Source organism: Cyprinus carpio, chromosome A14 (assembly GCF_018340385.1).
Source record: "Cyprinus carpio isolate SPL01 chromosome A14, ASM1834038v1, whole genome shotgun sequence".
Lineage (NCBI taxonomy): Eukaryota > Metazoa > Chordata > Actinopteri > Cypriniformes > Cyprinidae > Cyprinus > Cyprinus carpio.
Window position 1 is genome coordinate 19,585,162 of NC_056585.1, and position 22,012 is coordinate 19,607,173.

Here is a 22,012-nt window from a genome sequence, read left to right on the forward strand (position 1 = left end):
AAAGTACAAGCAGTTCTAAGTCAACATGTGATGCTCACTGCTACTTAAAATGCCAATCAGAAAAACAGCATATAAAATCAAAACAACAAATTTAACATAACTAAACGATAACCATAATACACACACAACAGAAATATAGCCTTTATAGTTTAAATACACAAAATGCTTTCCCAAAATAAAAAATAATAACCTATCTTACCCACTAAAAAATAATATTTTTACATTTGAATATTAATTTACATAAAAAACATTTTGCCATAACGTAAAACAATCAACCTTAGCCTACATGAACAACAATTACTGCAACATCAGAAAACCTAACTTATGTAAACTTTGCTTAACTCTACATAACTTAAACTAGGCTACTTACATAGACTCGAATTCACCTGTAGCACACACTGCCTCGGCTGCACCTGTTACAAACTCCAATTCACCTGTTCTACACGCCGGGCCCGGTTCATCTGCTGCACCTCCTGCACACACAGACTCCACTTCATCTGCTGCACACAGCAACTCCAAATCACCTCCTGCACACACAGACTCCACTTCATCTACTGCACACAGCAACTCCAAATCACCTCCTGCACCACACAGACTCCACTTCATCTGCTGCACACAGCAGCTCCAAATCACCTCCTGCACACACACAGACTCCACTTCATCTACTGCACACAGCAGCTCCAAATCACTCCTGCACACACAGACTCCACTCATCTACTGCACACAGCAGCTCCAAATCACCTCCTGCACACACAGACTCCACTTCATCTACTGCACACAGCAGCTCCAAATCACCTCCTGCACACACAGACTCCACTTCATCTGCTGCACACAGCAGCTCCAAATCACCTCCTGCACACACAGACTCCACTTCATCTACTGCACACAGCAGCTCCAAATCACCTCCTGCACACACAGACTCCACTTCATCTACTGCCACACAGCAACTCCATATCACTCCTGCACACACACAGACTCCACTTCATCTACTGCACACAGCAACTCCAAATCACCTCCTGCACACACAGACTCCACTTCATCTGCTGCACACACAGACTCCACTTCATCTACTGCACACAGCAACTCCAAATCACCTCCTGCACACACAGACTCCACTTCATCTGCTCCAAATCACCTCCTGCACACACTGACTCCACTTCATCTACTGCACACAGCAACTCCAAATCACCTCCTGCACACACACAGACTACCACTTCATCTGCTGCACACAGGAACTCCAAATCACCTCCTGCACACACAGACTCCTCTTCATCTGCTGCACACAGCAACTCCAAATCACCTCCTGCACACACAGACTCCACTTCATCTACTGCACACAGCAACTCCAAATCACCTCCTGCACACACAGACTCCACTTCATCTGCTGCACACAGCGAACTCCAAATCACCTCCTGCACACACAGACTCCTCTTCATCTGCTGCACACAGGAACTCCAAATCACCTCCTGCACACACAGACTCCTCTTCATCTGCTGCACACAGCAACTCCATATCACCTCCTGCACACAGACTCCACTTCATCTACTGCACACAACAACTCCAAATCACCTCCTGCAGACACAGACTCCACTTCACCTCCTGCACACAGCAACTCCATATCACCTCCTGCACACACAGACTCCACTTCATCTGCTGCACACACAGAAACTCCAAATCACCTCCTGCACACACAGACACTCCACTTCATCTGCTGCACACAGGAACTCCAAATCACCTCCTGCAGACACAGACTCCTCTTCATCTGCTGCACACAGCAACTCCAAATCACCTCCTGCACACACTGACTCCACTTCAGCTGATCCGGACATGGACAGATTTTAGACGAGCATGCCTCAGACGTAGACACAGTTTGCCTCCGGTGCCTTGACCATAGTGACCACATTGTTATTCTGAATGTGGAGTTTCAGAAAACCACATTCTAACAAATGCTCTTCCATGTCTTGAGCATTCTGCAGCAGATGAGTGAGGTCACAGTTCCATAAATACTTGTGCAGCACATAATTGTTAATACACACATTAAGCTCTCCAGAATCGCTGAGTACAGTTACATTAGCGATGGCACTGGCCGTATACATTCCCGTCTTCTGTAACATGTTGCACTTCATGCATCTATGATATTTTTTCTTCTTCAGGTCAAACTTCATTTGAGCACACCTGCAGTTCCTGCACGCACAGGACACGGTCACCTCCGCTCTGGTTATTTCAGCACACACAGAAATAACTGGATCCTCTCTGACGTCACAGGGAACAACTGCACCAAGACCTACAAAGGTCTAACCTCCTCAAAGCTCACCATGAAACTCCCGGGTGCTCAAATTGGAGAATTTACAAGTCCAAATAAAACCACGCCAACTTGAGATTCCCACAATTGCAGCCGAATTTTTCCGCTAACATCCTCGAAAATCACGCTCTGTGTCTCCAGCTGTCTGCCCTGGAACTCCACATTGTCGGTCCTCAAATGCACTATGCACCCAGTGACTTCACCAATCTGACAAAATATTAACAAAAACTAGACAAAAAAGTTAGTCAAGACAAACTTTAGGTTGGCTTGAGAAAGCCTAGCCTGAAAGTTTTAAGCAGTTGTAAAAGCCAAGTTAAAGTTTTCAGTTTGAAATAGACTAATTAAGCTGTGATTTATTAGTTTTTTAAAAGCTATAGAGCAACTAAAACCAACTCATTAAATTGAAAACCAGATAAGGACAGACGGACAGACAGATAGATGTTTTTATTTTGCAACAAATCCAAATTAAGCAAGCTACTCAAATTATAGTGAGCTACAAATTATAATTTACTAATTTGTAATAATGTGTTTTATGTTACACTCAATTATTAAATTTTATCAGTGAACATATTTATCATAAAATCATTATAGCATTTATAGCAACAATAAGAAAATATTTTAGAAAAGCTAGTTTTGCGAGAGACACAGTAACCAGGTGAAGGTAACGAGGAAATTTATTGCTACATTATGAGACACAATTACCCTGCTCCCTCCAAAATCTACAGAAATGCACATTCAAGACAAGGAGGTAAGAAAATGCACCCTACACAATCTAAATAAATCTAATGCAACTGTCACTTTTGAAGTGATATGTGAAAATAAATTAAACGTGTTGTGGCAGTTGCTCACGTGGCGTGCAAGATGACTTTTTATTAATTTATTCTAAACGTTGAGCTTTACAAACAAATCACACACGTCTATGTTGAGGTCATGAGGCAATAACCAATCAGACGAGTTTTAAAATAGTTACTGGTGAAGAAAACAATCAGCTGAAATTTTTCACTATTCCTCCTTAAATAGGTGTCATTGTGCCACGCTGAGGGTAGCAGTATGTGCTGACACCCCAGAGGGTAACTTGTGATAAGGTAACCCCTTTTCTCAGATCAAATACTGTCAGAATAGGTTTTATTATAATGTAATTCTTCCTAATATTGTAAAAATTAATATATATTGATTTTGAATTAAAAATTACCTCAGAAAAAAAAACACAGATAGACAGACAGACAGACAGATAGATAGATAGATAGATAGATAGACAGACAGACAGACAGACAGATAAATAGATAGATAGATAGATAGATAGACAGCTATTGCCTTTCATTCACTATGGAGTTTGTGGTTAAAGTTTCTTTTGCAGATCCTTAATGTAGCCTACAACTTGGAATATATTCCTAAACGTTTTGCACCTACAGCAAGCACCACACACAATGATGCACAATGGTTTTAATTGGATTATATTCCTAAACGTTTTGCACCTACAGCAAGCTGATAAACTCTGGATTTTGCTTGTACAACTTACAAAAAAAAAAAAAAAAAACTGTAGTAAAATATGTTTACCTCTCTCGTCAGAAAGGTTTTTGCAGGTTTTAATAACATTTTAATTTATAACAGTAATCATAATAAGCATATGTATGTGTACCGTACAGTTGGTTGAGCCCGGTGTTCTGTCAGATTTTTGCTACCCTCACATTTTAAACAGTGGGTAGTACAATTAACAACGAAAAATGCTACCTGTAAAGTTTATGGTTTATTAATGTCTACACCTACCACAACCCTAAACCTACCCTTACAATAATGCAAATACAGTAATTATATGTTATACTCGCCGGTTGTAGCTAGATGGGATACAGGTACAGGAAACCAACAATAAATAATTTTTTTCTACCTATTAGATTGTTTTTTTAATAAAGTCAACACCTACCCCAACCCTTAACCTACCCTTACAGTAATGCAGATACATTAAATGTTGTTCAACATGAGAAAAAGGACACAATACTGATAAAACCTTGTTAGGAAAATCTGACGGGTAGAATAAAATATTAGGCTCATTCAGTTCTTTCTGAGTTGGGCGTGCTACTTCAACTGTGTGTCTTGCATCATCAACCTGGAACTACAGTTCATTTTGTGAACCGGTGTTATGAGAAATCCAGTCCCCACTCGAAATCGTGTCTGCTTAGGACGGGTGCCCGAGTGATCCCATTGGTTCAACGAACTTTAATGGGTATTATTTTTATTGTTTGATTTCATGGGTGATTGTGCTTTGATTTGTGTTGTCTTAATTTCGTTATAATGACCATTAATGTCTTTTAAATTACATGTTTCATACAATAGTATATAACCAAAGCTATGGGTTGTGAAATCAAACATTTGTGCGGTTTTTTTTTTTTTTTTGGTTACTTGTGTACCAGCATAGCATACAGCTACCCGATTAGGGTGCTAAGTTAGATTATACACCACGCATTTGCACTTACAGTGCATGTAATGGTAAAGTGTTAAAATGTCCAAATATTTAAGTTATTATAGCTATTATATATATCATATGTGTGTGTGTGTGTGTGTGTGTGTGTGTGTGTGTGTGTTTCATATGTGTGTTAATTTACATTATATAATATTGCAATTGCTTGTGCAGAACCGTGTTATTATTGTATTACATACAGTACTATATTATTGTTTTGTGTAAAACGAATGTTATATTAATTTTACATAACAAAGTATGTCAGTATGCCCATTATATTTATAGCATTACGTATAGTAAGTGAATAATGGTTGTTTGTGCACTGAAAAGTAACTAAAAATACAGCTAAATAGTTTATAACATTTTATATACGTGTAAAAAATGTTTAAAGCCTTATTACACAGGCTACATCAAGTACTGCACATTTTGAAGTTTGCAGCAGTTTGTCTTCAGCAAGAATATCTGCTAATAAATAACTTGTCATCAACATTATAGGTATCTATATCTGGTAATACCTGGTAATCAACCTCTTCACTTCGTTATGGTGGTATGTTGCTAGAACGTGGTGAGTACGTCCCAATTACCAAACTGACACATTGTGAAGACGTAATCTCACGGTCCATAGACGTAGCAGATAAAGTTATAAAATTTAATTCTCTGCTTTTAAAAAAGAAAACCTACACATAATTTCTACAGATTTTAATGGTTATGGGGAATTTTTTTTTACTTGATAACTTTACTGAAATGTAATTGTCAATTGTCTCTAATGTAAATTATAATATAAATGACCTAACAACACACTTTATTAATTTATTCACCAAGCCAACACATTTAGAACATTACCTATTGATTAACTATTATTTATAGTCATTTATAAATTAAACAATAATACACACACAGACACACTTTATTATTTTTTATGTATTTATTTTATTTGGTATGTACGTTTATATGTAGGTTTGCATTTATTTATTTGCAGAAATACGTTGTGTGAGGGAGGAGCAACTGTTACAAATATCTGGTGTTGATATGCTTTAATTCTGCTTCACTACCAGAAGCTAAATTTTAACAATATTGTAATTAACAAAGAAGCATACAGAATTAAAGAAAATAACAACATTCAAAAAAAGATGACATTATGATGATAGATATTTCTGTCGCCTCTTTATTATTTGGCACACCCAAAACGTTAATCAGCAGTTTTTATACAAGACAATGAGAGTGTTGACTTTCGTAAGGAGAATCTAGGATCTCATACGGTCCCCAGTTGTGGAGAACACTTTTTCAGACAGTGTTTAAGAGGCCTAAAAGCAGAGGCAGATGGTGAGAGCTGTGAGTGTGTCTTTCTTACTCCACCACGAGAGACAGGGTCTTCAGAAACCTCTGTAGACTGACACTTCACTCTTGATCTTTACATTGAGGGTCTCAGCTCCCTGTGTTCCTCTGGAATGAGCTCTTCTAGTGCACTCTGGATATCCTGGAAACTAGAAGATGGAATAGTCATATTCTTGAAATAAGGTTTTCTATATCTATCTATCTCGTCTAATATTTTTAGTATGACTTACCTAGCCTTATTTCCTCCTCTTCATCTTCTTCCTCATCCTCAGTCTGCACTGACATCATCCTACATCATCCAGGATAAAAGCCTTATTAATGTTGCTTACATTTCAGCAGAAGGACCAGAGAAAGGCTGTAAAAATGTAAATGTACATTACATTTAATTGAAAATTAAATTTGTTATGAAGTCACACATTCCCAAATAACTTTTTGATAATAACTTACTTCACTCTTTGCTGCCTCCTTCAAACTGAATCCCCCAAGCCTTCTTGAAGTCTGTGACCTTTTCAATTTTCAAAATAAAATATTATATATATATAAAATTGAAAAATTATGTGTATGTTGTACATCAAGTTACAGCATCATTTGTTTTTTTATGACAATCATTTCCATCATGCTGATATGAAGTCATATTTAAGTCATACATTATGCTTGCTTAGATTATTAATTATCTACTCTCTATGAGTAATTGAATTGTGAAATCCTGTCTTACTTCATGAGCCTTATGCCCTGTGCTTTCAAAAAAGGCTGCTCGTATGGCTGGGGTTGACTCTATTGATATCCCAGTCTTAATAGATCTTCCTTTTGATGAACTGAAAATTTAACTGATTCTTAAATCAGAGGAAACCATTTGAATTACTATCCAAAAAATATGCTAAATACATGTTATTTGGATTGTATAATTTACAAATATGAAGCAAAAACAGAATAGTCCGATTTTAGCTTTGTGAATGAGACGCAAATGTCACTCTCTGACAGCAGGTGCCACTAACGGAACACCAAGTTTTTAAAGGCTGCTGCCCCTTTAAGACCGAATGCGCGGATCCAATATAATAATGCACAGGAGATTTCACTTAAGACATAACCGATTGTGTTTACGAGAATACTTGTTTTAAGATAATTTTGTGTGTATGTGTTCATTCAGAAGCAAGGATACGCGAAAGAGGAATCAATTCTGTTCAAGCGCATTTACTGAAATGCGGCTCTCAGCGCGTGCTTTGAATGAGTGTGCACAAGCTCCGAATGATGCGGCGCTGGGAATGGTTTAAAAACGCTTGAATGATTAAATTGCCAATACTTAGAAACAAGTGCAAACGACCAACTATGATCTGTTTCACCTCTACAAGCGAGTGAACAATGCAAATTAAGTTAGGAATTTTACATCACTATTCAAGATAGCCCATTGGTCAGGGCAGTGATACATTTTGGAGCCCGACTGGAAAACACAATAGTCCCAGGACGTCGGGCTAACGATTTTGCGAGCCCTGCACCTCAGATCTGTCCAGTTTTGTGAACCATTGGTTTTGTTAAAACAAAAAAATGATTCTTTTAAAAGATTGACTCAAAATGAATTTGCATTACCAAGCCAAATATGATCTTTTATTGAACATTTCGAATGAATAAAGACTTCAAGTTCATCTGTAAAGCACACAAAGCTATCGTTTGACTTTATAAACTTTTATTTTCGTATGGATCTGTTAACTCAATGCAAAATGTGAATTCTAGGGAATGTTTGTGTTGTGATGATGAGCATGTATGCACGATCACTAGGACTTGCTAAATGAACAGCTGCTGCACTCAGTTTTGTTTTGTTTCAACGGAGAATCAGTTGCCGGATTGGTTAAAAATCCCCAAACTGTTTACTTGAATATTAAATTAAGAAGAAAATGACATTAAATAAAAAAGTAATCACTTTGGTAATCTAAAATACGTTTCAGATGTAACTGTAATCTGATTATCCCTCATTTAAAATGTAATTATAACGAAATACAGTTACTCATATTTTGTATTTTTAAATACAAAAAACGCCGTTACATGTATTTCTTTACTCCCCAGCCCTGCATATAAGCCACTGGGAGTCGTGTTCATGGATCTTGCCAATAACCAAGCACGGGCATTGGATGATGGTGGGCTGACAAGGGAATTTTGTCATCTCCTAATGAAGGATATACAGAGCAGCAGGAGCCTGTTTGAAGGGCCAGATAATTCAAAGGGTGCAACCCATGTGGAAAATACAGTATGTTAACAATGAAATTTATTTTACAGTACGTGTACTTGCCTGGAACATACATGGTAAATATCTTGTACCTACAAGCAAATGAGTGGTAACACAAGGTACTTATCTGAAGTGTATGTACATGGTAACAAATAAGAAACACGGCTGTACTTAACAGTCATACATGCATGGCAATTAGTTTGTACGTACAGACAAGTGTGGGTACTTACAGGTAGTGTCCGTACATGGTAACTAATTAGATACTTTACTGTACTTACTAATGTATATACATGGTAAATATGTAGTACTTAGGGACAAGTGGGTAGAGACTGTATCAAGAAAAATAATGTGTAAATGCGCTTACAGTATCTGTATATGGTAACTAATAAAACACATAACTGTACATACTAATGGTATACACATGGTAAATATGTAGCACCTATGGAAAAATGTGGTATTATGTGGTAACACATACAGTACTGTACTTGGTTTATACGGTATGCTTGGTAAGTCCTAACCTTAGCTAATAAAAAGAGGATTATTTTTCAATTGCTTGTGTAGGACTGTTTATGCTAAATTGTTTGAAAGAACTGGTAATTCCTGTGTAATGTTTATGTAAAATGGTGCACTTTATTTTAGAGTCCTATTTCCTTATACTTCCTATGTAGGTACTCGTGTATGTACCTATTAGTTAATGTTCAGAATAAGTTATGCTGTAATCAAGTTGGGGGTATAAACATGGACCAAGGTACTTGTTGAGTAATTGATGGTAAATGCCATTGCAGCATGGACCAAGGTACTTGTTGAGTAATTCACTGCAGTAACTGTGCAGCACTGCATAATGTTAATACTCAGCAGGCACAGTCCTTTTAAATAGGGATTTAGACACATGACAATCAGGAGTTGCAAGTGCAAATATGAGTCTGGTAGCTACTGTATAATTCCAAAATAAAATCTATCTACACACATAATTATTAGGAATGTGCATATGCCTGGGCGATAAAACGGTATCGATATTTATCGACGGTACACCTTCTCCGATAACGATATAAAAATGTTCGATATGAAAAGTGAAAGTGAAAAAAGTGAAAGTGAAAGTGACGTGCCATACAGCCAAGTATGGTGACCCATACTCGGAATTCATGCTCTGCTTTTAACCCATCCAAAGTGCACACACACAGCAGTGAACACACACACACAGTGAACACACACCCGGAACAGTGGTATCATTTATGCTGTGGAGCCCGGGGAGCAGTTGGGGGTTCAGTGCCTTGCTCAAGGGCGCCTTAGTCGTGGTATTGAAGGTGGGAGAGAGCGCTGTACATTCATTGCCCCCCACTTACAATTCCTGCCGGCCCGAGACTCGAACTCACAACCCTTGGGTTGCAAGTCCAACACTCTGACCGTCAGGCCACGACTTCCCAATATAGCGCACGATATAGGCACATACTGTGATGAGTAACACAGACAGCACACATAAACGAACACATGCTGAATTGAGTGCTGTGACTGTCTGTGATGAGGAGATTGTGAATAAAGAATGAATATTAGTCGAATTTAAAATAAACATTCGCATTTGAATATTAGGGGTGCTCAGGGAGCTTCATCAAAGGCACCCGAGATGCGGTGATGATGTAAGTGATGTTGTTGCATTTTAATGTTTTTTGTTAGTCTAGCCCATGAGATGCCCCGCTACTGGTGTTATTCGGTTCAAAATATTAGAGAAATATAGAAGCTCAATGCGGAGAAGATCTTGATTAGGTTAAGCATTTAAATCTGAGTTATTATGGAAAATGACCAGAGGCCAGCAATTATGCATTGTAAGCAGATTTATTTATGGTTATGGAGTTGTTAATAAAGCATTATCTAGCTCTTTACATATGAGCTAGTAAAAAAATCACAATTAGATTGATTACAGTGGCAATGAATGAAGAACTCACTACCTACAGTCAATTAATGCATTAACTGCAGTTTATAAACTATGAATTAACTCTAAACTAATAGCTTACAAATGACTGTAAGTACTTTATTAATATATACTTATTATAAAGTATTACCAAAAAGATGAGGCAAAGAAAATGCCACAATAACATCTCTTTATTCTCTAATTTACTTATGTAGGATGAAGAGATACAGATCAAGGATCAGTAACAAGCTACACTTAAAAAGGTATTATTTAACATTCTAGGTTTACTACTGTAACAAAACACTTCTGTATACAGTAATTTATTGCAGATTTCAAACTCACATTAGCCACTCAGGTTCAATGATTCTTTATGATTTCCATCTGAAATCATATGTTTAAGGTTCAAGATTACATTCTGCAAAGTCACATTCTGCAAAGTTACTGATCTCTTAAGGAAAACAGTAGGTAGCCACTGAAAGTATTGTGGTTATTCTGGCTATCTGATATCCTCCTGTTAGCTGAAAGCCTCACATAGACAAAACATCTCCATCCTCCAGGAGCAACACAACTCCATTTGAGGAGTTGACCACATTCCCAGCCTGATGAGCATGTGCTATAACTACATGCTCTCCATTCTTAATAATGGAGACAGTTGATGGAGTTGATTGACTAGCTGGACCATAAACAGAGATTCTGAACATATATGCTCCTTTCAGTGGGGCTGTGAAAATACCTAAAACAAATAAAGAGAGACACAGAAAAAGATTCAGCTGTTTCCTGTGTGAATGCTTGATTACCAAACACAATGTTTAATAGATTTGAAAGATGACTGATTATATATATATAATATATATATAATATATGCATAGATATGAATTACAACATTGCAGAGAGGTTTGACTGGAATGAGAGGCGTCTCATTACTATATGTTTTATGACTCCATTTAATTGATAATTACCTGTAATTGGGTTGTAGGCATTTCCTATATTTGTGAAGACGTTCCTGTAGGTTAGTGTGATGTCAGTGGTAAAGGGACCAATATTTCCACTGCTAGATTGCATCAGTCCAGCTGAAAAAGCTATCTGTCTGTCTGTCAATGAAAAACAAACAATAAGATATCACAATATTGCTTACTACTCTGAGAACTCAATTGAATTTAATATTAAGCTTATATTATGCTCAATATACAGAAGTCAACATTTGAAGTGGATCTAAAACCAAAACAATACTAGTTCTTGTCTTGGGACAACTTTTATTAACTTTTTTGATCCACTTCAAATGTTGACTACTATAATTCAAGCACACTGTTTCACCTCTATTTTTTCCTTTCTCAACTCCTCTACTTGACTCTGAGTAAGAGTTGACATTTCTGTGAAGGAATAAAGATTCTGTTAAATGATATTTACACTCCTCATTGTAATAGCTTATTGTAATAACATAATTTACACATATATACCCATTTTACACTAACATTTACACTATGTATTACTTATGTATTGCATTGGTGTTTTATTTAGATCATTGATAACAGTGAACATTTTAGTGAGATACCCATCATTTTTCTTGGTAAGCTCTTCCAGGTGGAGTGTCTGTTGTTCTGCAATTTGCTCAGCATCCCTCAGTCGTGTCTCTAAAGCTCTGATGTTTGCTTTCTGCTCAGTAACCGTGGCAGTCAATTCTCTCAGTGCTGTGTGGATGTCAGGGAAGCATAGATGGCAGTTTTGTTGGCTGTCAGTTGAAGCTTCATCTCTCACAGTGTCAGCTTGAGGTGGATTCTGTCTTCTATCCTCAGATCTGAGCTGCTGACTGATCTCATTCTCATTGAGTCCTCCATCTACCTGCTGCTGTACGGCAAACACAAAGGTTTCCAGCATCAGCAATATACAAACTAAACCCTTCATTCTTCACTGATGATGTTTGCTTCCAGCTCGCACTCTGTTATCTCTCACAGTATCTGTTCTTTTTATAGTGTCCTGACTCACTGTCTTCTGTACATGATTTATATTTCTTCAGATAAAAAGTTGATCAACAAGTTAATTTTTAATTTTAATTAAAGGAGGGATGTTCCGGGTCCAGTAGATATTCAGCTATATCCACAACATTTATGGCACAAATAGTAATTATATACATATATATAATGTGTATATATATATATATATATATATATATATATATATATATATATATATATATATATAAAATGTATATGTATATGTATATATTATATATATATATATATATATATATATATATGTATATGTATATATATACATATATTATTGTTATTATTACTTTAAGAGTAACTCCATAAGCAACATTTGTGGCATGGGGTCAGTCACCACAGAAAATATTTTCAAATTGTTCTTTAAAAAATTGTGATGATTTTTTTTAAAGGCCAAGCAGTAAACAAACAAAAATATGAAAAAAAAAAAAAAAAGTCAGAATTAAATAAGTAATGCTTACATGTACAGTATAATGTTTAGGTATTGTGGCTATACAATTGAAACTGTGTATTCTTTTTTTGTTTGTTTGTTTACTGCTTGGCCTTTAAAAAAAAAATCTAATTTTTTTTTAAGAACAATTTGAAAATATTTTCTGTAGTGACTGACACCATGCCACAAATGTTGCTGATGGAGTTACACTTAAAGTGTAACATTCCTTTAAATATAATCTAATATAATCCCTTTAAATATAATCTAGCATTAAGAAAAGTAGAACTGAATAAATGCTTAAATAAATAAATACAAAACAATAATATGAGGAGAAAATCCCTTTTACTCTTTGTATGCCATTATTGTATAATTAAAATATGTACTGAATATACTGAAGATTTACATGAAACAGCACAAACACAAAGTTAAATCAATTTATTGAAATAATAATAAAAAATAATCATTAATCCAATTTACAACTTTGTCACATGCAAGAATGCCCTAGATTTAAGATAAGTGGATTTATGCATTTATGATAACATGTACATTGACTTGTTTTACAGTACCACGTAATGGAAATGACATTTGTTGTCTGATGTGCACTGTTTTTTTAACTTTGTTAATTATTACTTACTCATGGGTTCTGTCAGAGTATAAGCAATTTGACCTTTTTACATTTAAGCAGAATATAAAACGTAGGTGCGTAGACCAAAAAAGGTGCGTAGACCAAAAAAGTTTCCCAAAGGTGAAGAGCTTGAACTTTTTACATTTGGCAGATGCTTTAACCCAAAGCAATTTATATTTCCATTTATTTGCATCTGTACAGAACGCCTCTGGTTACTTGAACAAGATGCTGCGCTTCATTAACGCTTTTAAGAACATTCTTTGTTTGACGGGTTGTGAAGCATGTATGTCACACATGTCAAGATTTTGCTTACATCCGAATGGCTCAATCTCTAACTGTTTTTAAATCTTCTCTTAAAACCTACTTTTTTCTTTAGCTTTTAATTCATTGTGATATCATGTCATGAAAGTGTTTTCTTTATTATTATTATTATCTTGTGTATTGTTCAGCACTTTGGTCAGCCCTGCTTGCTGTTTTTAAATGTGCTATATAAATAAATACAAACTTGAAGAATCGGCCTAAATAACCTGTGTCAGTGACATCATTAGAATGTATGCACCTGAGAGGTTATAAATAGACATGAAACAGATACACCATCAGGTTATACCTTTGTATGAAGGGATGTGCACGCACACCTACAGTGCGGCAATGAGACTCGTTACGGCTTTTTCGGGGAACATGGTTACAGTCAAGTAAAAGACACCAGTTCCCTGAATTTATTTGCTCTGAATTCACCCCTTTGAAATTATTTTACTTTGGAAACCATGTATCTGAATTTATTTGTTTCGAATGTACCTCTCAAACCCTGAATTTCGATGAATATTTTTTCAATGCTCAAAAAATCAGAAAAAAAAAAAAAAAAATCAACTTACAGAATTTCAGATAAAATAGATTCAAGTTGATCAAATTTGATTGCTCAAATTCAGATGTCAAATTTCAAGTTAATATTTTTCAAAGAAAACATCAGTCTAATTCGACTGCTCAAATTCAGATCAAAAAATTCAAGTTAAATATTCACATGGTAACATCCGGGCTACCCAGGATAGGAAAAACAGTTGAGCGCCTATCAGAGCGATCATGTGCGCAAGGTATACAGTAGGTGGCGGTAATACTCCTAAGGAGTGAACGGCCATGAAACGGAAAGAAGAAGAAGAAGAAGGAGAAGAAGAAGAAGAGCACGACCATGACCATGAACACGACGACCTGTCTGTCGTGATCCAAGAAGTCGATCGGCACGGAGGATGTTAAATCTGTAAAGATGACTTCCAGGGAAAACGAAGGCGCCCCGGGTAAGTTTGCCGTTTATGTAACTTACAATCGGACTCAGGGCTCGACAGAACAGAAGTATGTTGTTGCTAATTATGTTTGGAACACATAGCTATGGTTTGTGTGACTCTTCTCTATGTAGGTAAGTCAGCTAGGCAACGGTACATGTATTCGTATTGAACCGAAACGGTACGGGCGTCACGGTTCGATGCATGAATTTACACGGAAAATACACGGTATAAAAATAAATAAAACTCGCGTGCAAATTAATTACTGTAGTGCGGAACTACTGTTAGATACGCGGGTTCTTTAGGGACACCTAATCTGTAGCCCTGCCACATCTCGGAAACTCTGTGACTATAATGAACAGACTACGATGTCAAGATTGCAATGCTGGTATGTGTGTGTGTGTGTGTGTGTGTGTGTGTGTGTGTGTGTGTGAGAGAGAGAGAGAGAGAGAGAGAGAGAGAGAGGAGGGGGTGGGGCGATCGAACAGTGGAAACATAAAAACATACTGCGTCATTTTGTTCATACAGGACAGCATTCAAACTGCAAAGTGTTTACTTATAATTGTGTACACTCGCAATAAAACACAACATTGTGCTTTTGTCAAACTATAAACTCTTGTCAAACTGTAACCTACAACTGTCACCAAACCAAAACCTCTCTCTCTCTCTCTCTCTCTCTCTCTCTCTCTCTCACACACACACACTGTTTAAAAGCAAAAAATATTTATCCAACCCCATTTAAAAACAGTCTGTTGGTGCCATCTTTTAGACATTCATCATATTGCATTGCTTTTCATTTCTTGTCCTCAAACAGAGCACAAATCTGTTTAAGTTACTCATTCTACATTGAAAGAAAATCAAATGTGTTTTAATGGTAGTATTATTTTGTACATAAATAAATTATTTATAATTAAGATGAGAATAAAGTTAGTGTTAATTAAAATTTTAAGGAAAACAAGTATATTGATATGAAATGTAGCAAATTAATTTTAAATTCATTCAGTTACAATTACCAAACATATCTCAAGGTCTTTTTGTCTTTTTATTAATTTAATGAATAAACTAATTATATAAAACAATTGTCAATGCACTACAAATAAACTGGTTCTATGCCTTTATTAATAAAACCTATTTTAAAAATACAAGGCTTAAGACATTTATTTTCCTTTGGTGGTACAGCCTGAGACATGCACAATAAAAAAAAATTGCATTCTGCATTTTTGTTTTGCTTTTTTCTCCATTGTACCGAACTCGTACCGAACCGTGATGTCTGAACCGAGGTACGAACCAAACCGTGACTTCTGTGTACCGTTCCACCCCTACAACACATTATAGCTAGCAAGATAACTTTAGAGCTCAACGGTGGCTGCCCACTTTTTGGCTGAAAGCTACATTTAACGTTTATAAAAAGGTTTAAGCCTTGAACCAAGCCAACAGCTCCGAGATGAATCTTGCCAATAAAACATTTGATTTGGCGCCAAATATTTTTTTTTAAAACGGCAAAAAAAAAAAAAAAGATTTCAATGGTAGAAGCTCACAGACAGACTGGGAGCCATCAGTGTAGATGGATACGGTTAAAAGAGTCAACACATACAGTATAACGTAACGTTACAGTGGGGTATTTGTGTGATATAAACAGCTGTCTATGCAGATTACCTATACTGACCATACCTGTAGGCTGGTCAATGAAATCCCACATAAAACGCTTTTCAGAGTAGGATAAAGTTACATCACGCCAGACTTGGAGTGAATATTTTAGCTTTAGAGAATCAGTTGGATATGTCATGGTAATGAATAAGCTAAAGTTAAGGATTCATCCGTTGTGTGTAAGTTTTCAGTGATTTACTACGAGCCTACTACCAAGTTACTAATACACTCTTATCATAGTTCTAAGATAATAACCATTGCTTTAAACATATTGCTGAATATTGAGCCCTGAAACTGCATTTAAATTATTGGGAGAATGTTAGGGTTTGAAATGTAATTACTGTATGTTCATTAATGCAGCTGATTTTTCTGACTTCCATTTTTTTGTCTCTAAGGAACGGCTGCTTGACCACATTTTGGAACGACTCCGCTCTCGTTTAGAGCATATTCTTGGACAATTGCCTCTGGATTTGGACTACTTAGAGTTCATTAGCACACAAGAATTTGTGTTTTTAAATGCCATATCCAGTCATGTAGCTGTTTCACAGCCTATTCTAGATGCCTTGACAGAGCTACATAGCCTTGTAAATGTAGAAAAAGAAAAAAGTAAGCAACACTATAAAACTGTGCAATTTGAGCAAGGACCAGTTGGACGACCGAGAATGGTCCTGTCTTTGGAGTACATTTCCAGCCTTTTGGACCTTAATCTGTCCGTCCCATGCATAGCTGCGCTTTTGGGGGTGTCAAGACGAACAGTCCATCGACGCATGGCTGAGTCTGATCTCTCAGTTAGGGAACTGTACAGCACTCTGACAGATGAAGAATTGGACCAGTGTGTGATAGACATAAAATCCAGGCAGCCTCATTCTGGATATCGAATGGTAAAAGGACTTCTTCAAGCTCAAGGACTGCGGGTGCAGTATGAACGGGTCAGAGCTTCCATGCACCGTGTTGACACCATCGGAGTCATATCCCGAATTACCAACTTAGGTTGCATTGTTCGAAGAACCTACTCCGTTCCTAGCCCACAGTCCTTGATGCACATTGATACAAATCATAAACTAATCCGGTAAGTTTTTAAAGTCCTTTTATTGACAAAGGACAGATTAATTAAAAACAGTAAGTTAGTATTGTAATTAAATAATTATACTTTTGTATAGGCCTATTCATCATACCATCTTTATTTAATAGTGCTGATTTCATGCTACTGCACACATATTCTCCATCAAACATGATAACTGTGTTATTAACATTCACTTTTGACATACTAAATTTCTTTTTGATTGCTTCTAAAAATGACAGTAATAATCTAGGGTTTTAGAAATTGCTGTATTTCATTTTGCAGTTGTTAAAAACATTTTTTAACTTGTTCACAAGTATAAGTTCACAATTCAGATGCTTTTTCAAAAGCTTACCTGTGAAAAAGCAAACAACTAACATTTTCTCTAAGTTATATTTATCTTTTTTGTATGTGTGTTTTCCTACAGCTACAACATTGTCATCTTTGGTGGCATAGATGGCTTTTCACGGAAGGTAAGCACAATATTCAGTGATAAATACACAGTACACGTTTGTCATTCTTACATACATTTGTGTTTCATCCAAGTAGTAAAACTGCATTGTACTGCAGATTATGTATCTTGGTGCAGCTTCCAACAACCTTGCCGCAACATCCCTGTTATTCTTCCAAGAATCTGTGGAGAAGTTTGGTTTCCCTCTTAGGTAAGTATTTTACTTTGGAATGTTTAAGTTTTACAGTCATGCTTGAATGGTTTTAAACCTCTTTGAAATAACCAAAAGTACACTTTTGTGTGGTATTTGCCTAAAACACTGTTTCTATATTTGTATGAATTGGCTAAAGATCATGCTGTATTTCAGGAGCCATTTATACAGGTTCTCCTACGAGAGTACTCTTGTGTTGCGTAAGCTAGTTTACGCTACGGGAAAACCTCCTTTTCTTATACTAATACTGAAAGAGTATTTATAAGTTCCTTCTACAACACATTGCACCAGTGCAGCTGCATCGCTGTTTACTTTTGGAAAACTTTGGAATGTTTAAGTTTTACAGTCATGCTTGAATGGTTTTAAACCTCTTTGAAATAACCAAAAGTACACTTTTGTGTGGTATTTGCCTAAAACACTGTTTCTATATTTGTATGAATTGGCTAAAGATCATGCTGTATTTCAGGAGCCATTTATACAGGTTCTCCTACGAGAGTACTCTTGTGTTGCGTAAGCTAGTTTACGCTACGGGAAAACCTCCTTTTCTTATACTGAATACTGAAGCCAAAAATTATCCATAATTTTGCATTTCTTGTCAACACATTGCACCAGCAATCAGACCCAGGCGAGCTAGCTCGCGCGCCCATTGGCTGCAGCAAACTGCAGCAGCCTATAGAGAGCCTAAGCCCCCCCACCTCCGTTTCCGGCTCATGGGACCTTATTTCGGAAAAAATATGTATTGTAGTCAATGGCGAGAGACAACTTATCTTTTTATTCCGTCTGAACTGTGCCCTGAATTACACATATGATGTTTGTCAATTTAAAAGATAATTATGAAAGTCAAGAAAGTCGCAGTTTGTCATAAAACAGAAAAGTAACATTTAGTTTTATGTGAAAATCGCTCAATGAACTACATCTCTTGTCTCGCACTATGTACATCACCAACATGGCAAGATCCGTTGTTCATTTGTGTGCAGTCTGGTACAAAACACTCAGGCATGACGGCGTAATGTTACGTTTATAATGTAAGACTATAGAAAAAATGACAGACGTTAGCTTCGGTAAAGTTAGCTTCATTCATTGAGAGAAAAGGTATGATGTCACGTGCGCCTTTTGGGTTTGTAGTCTTTGTAATTACGTATTTTCACAGTCTTATACCTCAACAATTTTACATCAAACTGTGACTTTCTTGACTTTAAAATTTATCTTTTAAATTGACAAACATCATATATGTAATTCAGGGCACAATTCAAACGAGATCAAAATATTTGTTGTTTCTCGTCATTGACTACCATACAATATTTTTCCAAAATAAGGTCCCATGGTGGTTAACCGAAAGGGGAGGGACTTAGGCTCTCTATCGATGAGCCGCCAATGAAGGCGATCGCGCCTTAGCACTTCATGTCCCGCTGAAATAGGCGTGGCTTATGGCTATAAATACCTGGCTCAGATATGCTAGCTTACGTTAGTAACCGAGATGATTTCAGTTATTTTTGCATGACTGTATAGATCTGTTTTTGTTAAAGCAAAGTCTATATAGATATGATGGGGAACCCTTTATAACTAAGTTATAAAGTTATATCTCTTCCATCTTTATTTGACCCTCTAACTTTTTCACTCACTATTCTAATTATATTTAAAAAAAAAAAAAAAAAATCTAACTACCTTTTTTATCTTTTTGTATTCTACCTATTTTCTTTTCATTTATTATACAATTATAAAAAAAAGACCTCTAACACTAGCTTGCTCTATTCTTTTTCTATTCTATGTGTTTTCTTTTTATTTATTATATTATTTAAAAGCCCTTGCTACGTATACTGTGTTTAGGCTAACTGAGACTTGTTATAGCACTTATATATCATTGCTCTTTTGTTGATTTTGATTGCTTCCATTGTCCTCATTTGTAAGTCGCTTTGTATAAAAGCGCCTGCTAAATGACTAAATGTAAATGTAATGTAAATGTAAGTTAAAAGCATGCATCATGTTCCACATTAATGTTTTGTTGAGATATCTATAAAAAAAAACTCTTGTAAATGTTACTCTGTTTTAGGTACGGGCTGATCAGGGCGTGGAAAATGTAGACATTGCACGCCTCATGTTTACAGTCCGTGGCACTGGAAGGGGCAGCTTCATATCTGGCAAGAGTGTTCACAATCAACGGTCAGTCCAAAACTTCAGATAATGCTAGCTAAAAGATACCACCTCACTGCTGCCTTGCAAGAACATTATTATTTGCTACAAATACAGTATATCAGCTTGCAGCAGGACTACTATTTGAGGAGTGTGAGCTGAAAGTCCTATCTCCAGTGGTAGCTGCTGTCAGTTAAAGGGTCCTGAATAGCAACCTCCTTAGCATGCAAATTTAACAGCCTTATCCTTACTGCAAAAAAATAAGTTAGTTTTTTGCTGGGCAATGGGTCTGGAATTACATCTGTATGTCACTTCTGTTTTGATAGTATGCAGTGACATTATATTCCATTAAACATTGTTTCTTCTTCTAAACAAATAAAGTAGATAAAGAAAAACACAACTATGCATTGAACAATCTGATGAATTTTCCCTGTACATTAAGTTTAAAGGTTCCTATTGAACTTCACTGTTTTCCAGAATCGAGAGGCTTTGGAGAGACCTGTGGGTAGCTGTCACAAACATCTACTATGATGTTCTCCACTACCTTGAAGAAGAGGGCTTCCTCAACATCGCCAATGCTACACACCTCCTCTGTTGCCATTATGTGTTCCTCACGGCTGCAAGATTCCCTGGACACTTTCCGCAGTGGCTGGGACAATCATCCAATAAGAACAGAAGGCCATATGACCCCTAATCAGCTGTGGGAGCTGGGCCGAATCCATCACCCAATTCAAGGCCCAGAAAATATGGAGGTATGTACCAAATGTACAACTTGAATGCTTTCAATAGTATAAATCCCTACATTTGTGCTTGCAAACATTAGTTATGAAGATATTGCACGTATGTCAATACTCCCTTACCAAAGGCTGGCCTTAAAGGAATACTTCACTGATCAGCATTAAGCTTTGTATCTGTAGTATCCCGGTAGTATTTTCGAACCAAAGTGCATCGGTCCCTCATATCCCACTGCGATGAGAGATCTCTGTTTTGTGTGTGGGAAAAATGCCTCCCTCCGATGATGCGAAAAAAAGAAATGGATATGAGGGAACGATGCACGTTTGTTTGAAAACACTACCGAGATACTACGGATACAAAGCCTACGCTAATCGGTGAAATATTCCTTTAAGTTAATAAATATTTAGCAAAGTGGTTTACAAAAGTGTGTTACAATAAGTGCCATAAAGCCATTAGGATAAATAATACTGCAAACAAGTAAGATTTTTCTATTTTGCTTTGATAGAGTATGGATATTCCTCACATTGAGTGGGAAAACAGTGGACTTACTGCTGATGGCTACTCAAGTGTCATTGTCCCAGACACAGAAAGCCCACTGACTGATGGACAAATGGCAGCTTTAAGAGAGGTTGTTGACCCAAGAGCTGCATCCCAGTCCTTTGGCTGTGATATCTATGTCGCTGCTGTTCAATTTTGTGAGCATGTTCTATCTGAAAACTGAAAGACACACACATGCCCCCCTTGTTTCTGTTCTGTTTGAAACTCTTTTTTTTTTTTCCATAGTGTGTCAGATCAGGGCAAGCTAACTACCAACATTTACAAGACAAATACATTTTAGGCATTTCTTGTAATTTTTTTTTGTTTTATGAACGGGCCTTTATACTGTACAGATGTGAACAACTTAATTAAACTGGCAATAAAACCCCTTTGTAAGACTGGCAGCAGCTGCTAATGTGTCTGTTTGAGCAAACGCCCCACAAATTAATCATTACATGAGTTGTAGTGAATTACCGTATATGACTTATTCAATTGACAAGTCATCACTTTGACAGACATCCATTGCAAAATGTGCTATTACCACTGAAGATCAAACTAACCCTGCATCACAATATACACATTTTCCTTGAATAACCGGAGGATTACACATGCACTATTTTCATATTTAGGATGTTATGAAGTTAATCAGACTGAAAACTGTTGCAAAGTTGCAGTCAAATAACCCTTAAAAGC

General features: G+C 36.6%; 1 protein-coding gene across 2 annotated transcripts; it reads left to right on the forward strand.

Moving 5' to 3' along the window:
* The first annotated feature begins 14,084 nt into the window (after nt 1-14,084).
* LOC109068500 lies at nt 14,085-21,717 on the forward strand. 2 transcript variants are annotated; one of them, XM_042770163.1, is made up of 7 exons: nt 14,085-14,563; nt 16,592-17,264; nt 17,683-17,728; nt 17,826-17,917; nt 19,967-20,077; nt 20,525-20,799; nt 21,288-21,717. In XM_042770163.1, exons 1-6 carry the CDS (start codon nt 14,533-14,535, stop codon nt 20,739-20,741), a joined length of 1,170 nt encoding a protein of 389 aa, XP_042626097.1. In that variant the 5' UTR covers nt 14,085-14,532; the 3' UTR covers nt 20,742-20,799; nt 21,288-21,717. The 2 variants fall into 2 exon arrangements, with proteins under 2 accessions (XP_042626097.1, XP_042626098.1); XM_042770164.1 differs by lacking the exon at nt 19,967-20,077.
* Nucleotides 21,718-22,012: the final 295 nt, after the last annotated feature.

Bases quoted from the DNA above. Each gene is read 5' to 3' on its own strand.
- LOC109068500 (XM_042770163.1), top strand. From the start codon at position 14,533: ATGACTTCCAGGGAAAACGAAGGCGCCCCGG. The intron at 17,918-19,966 runs GTAAGTATTTTA...TACTCTGTTTTA, and splicing joins AAGTTTGGTTTCCCTCTTAG to GGTACGGGCTGATCAGGGCG. The intron at 20,078-20,524 runs GTCAGTCCAAAA...ACTGTTTTCCAG, and splicing joins AAGAGTGTTCACAATCAACG to AATCGAGAGGCTTTGGAGAG.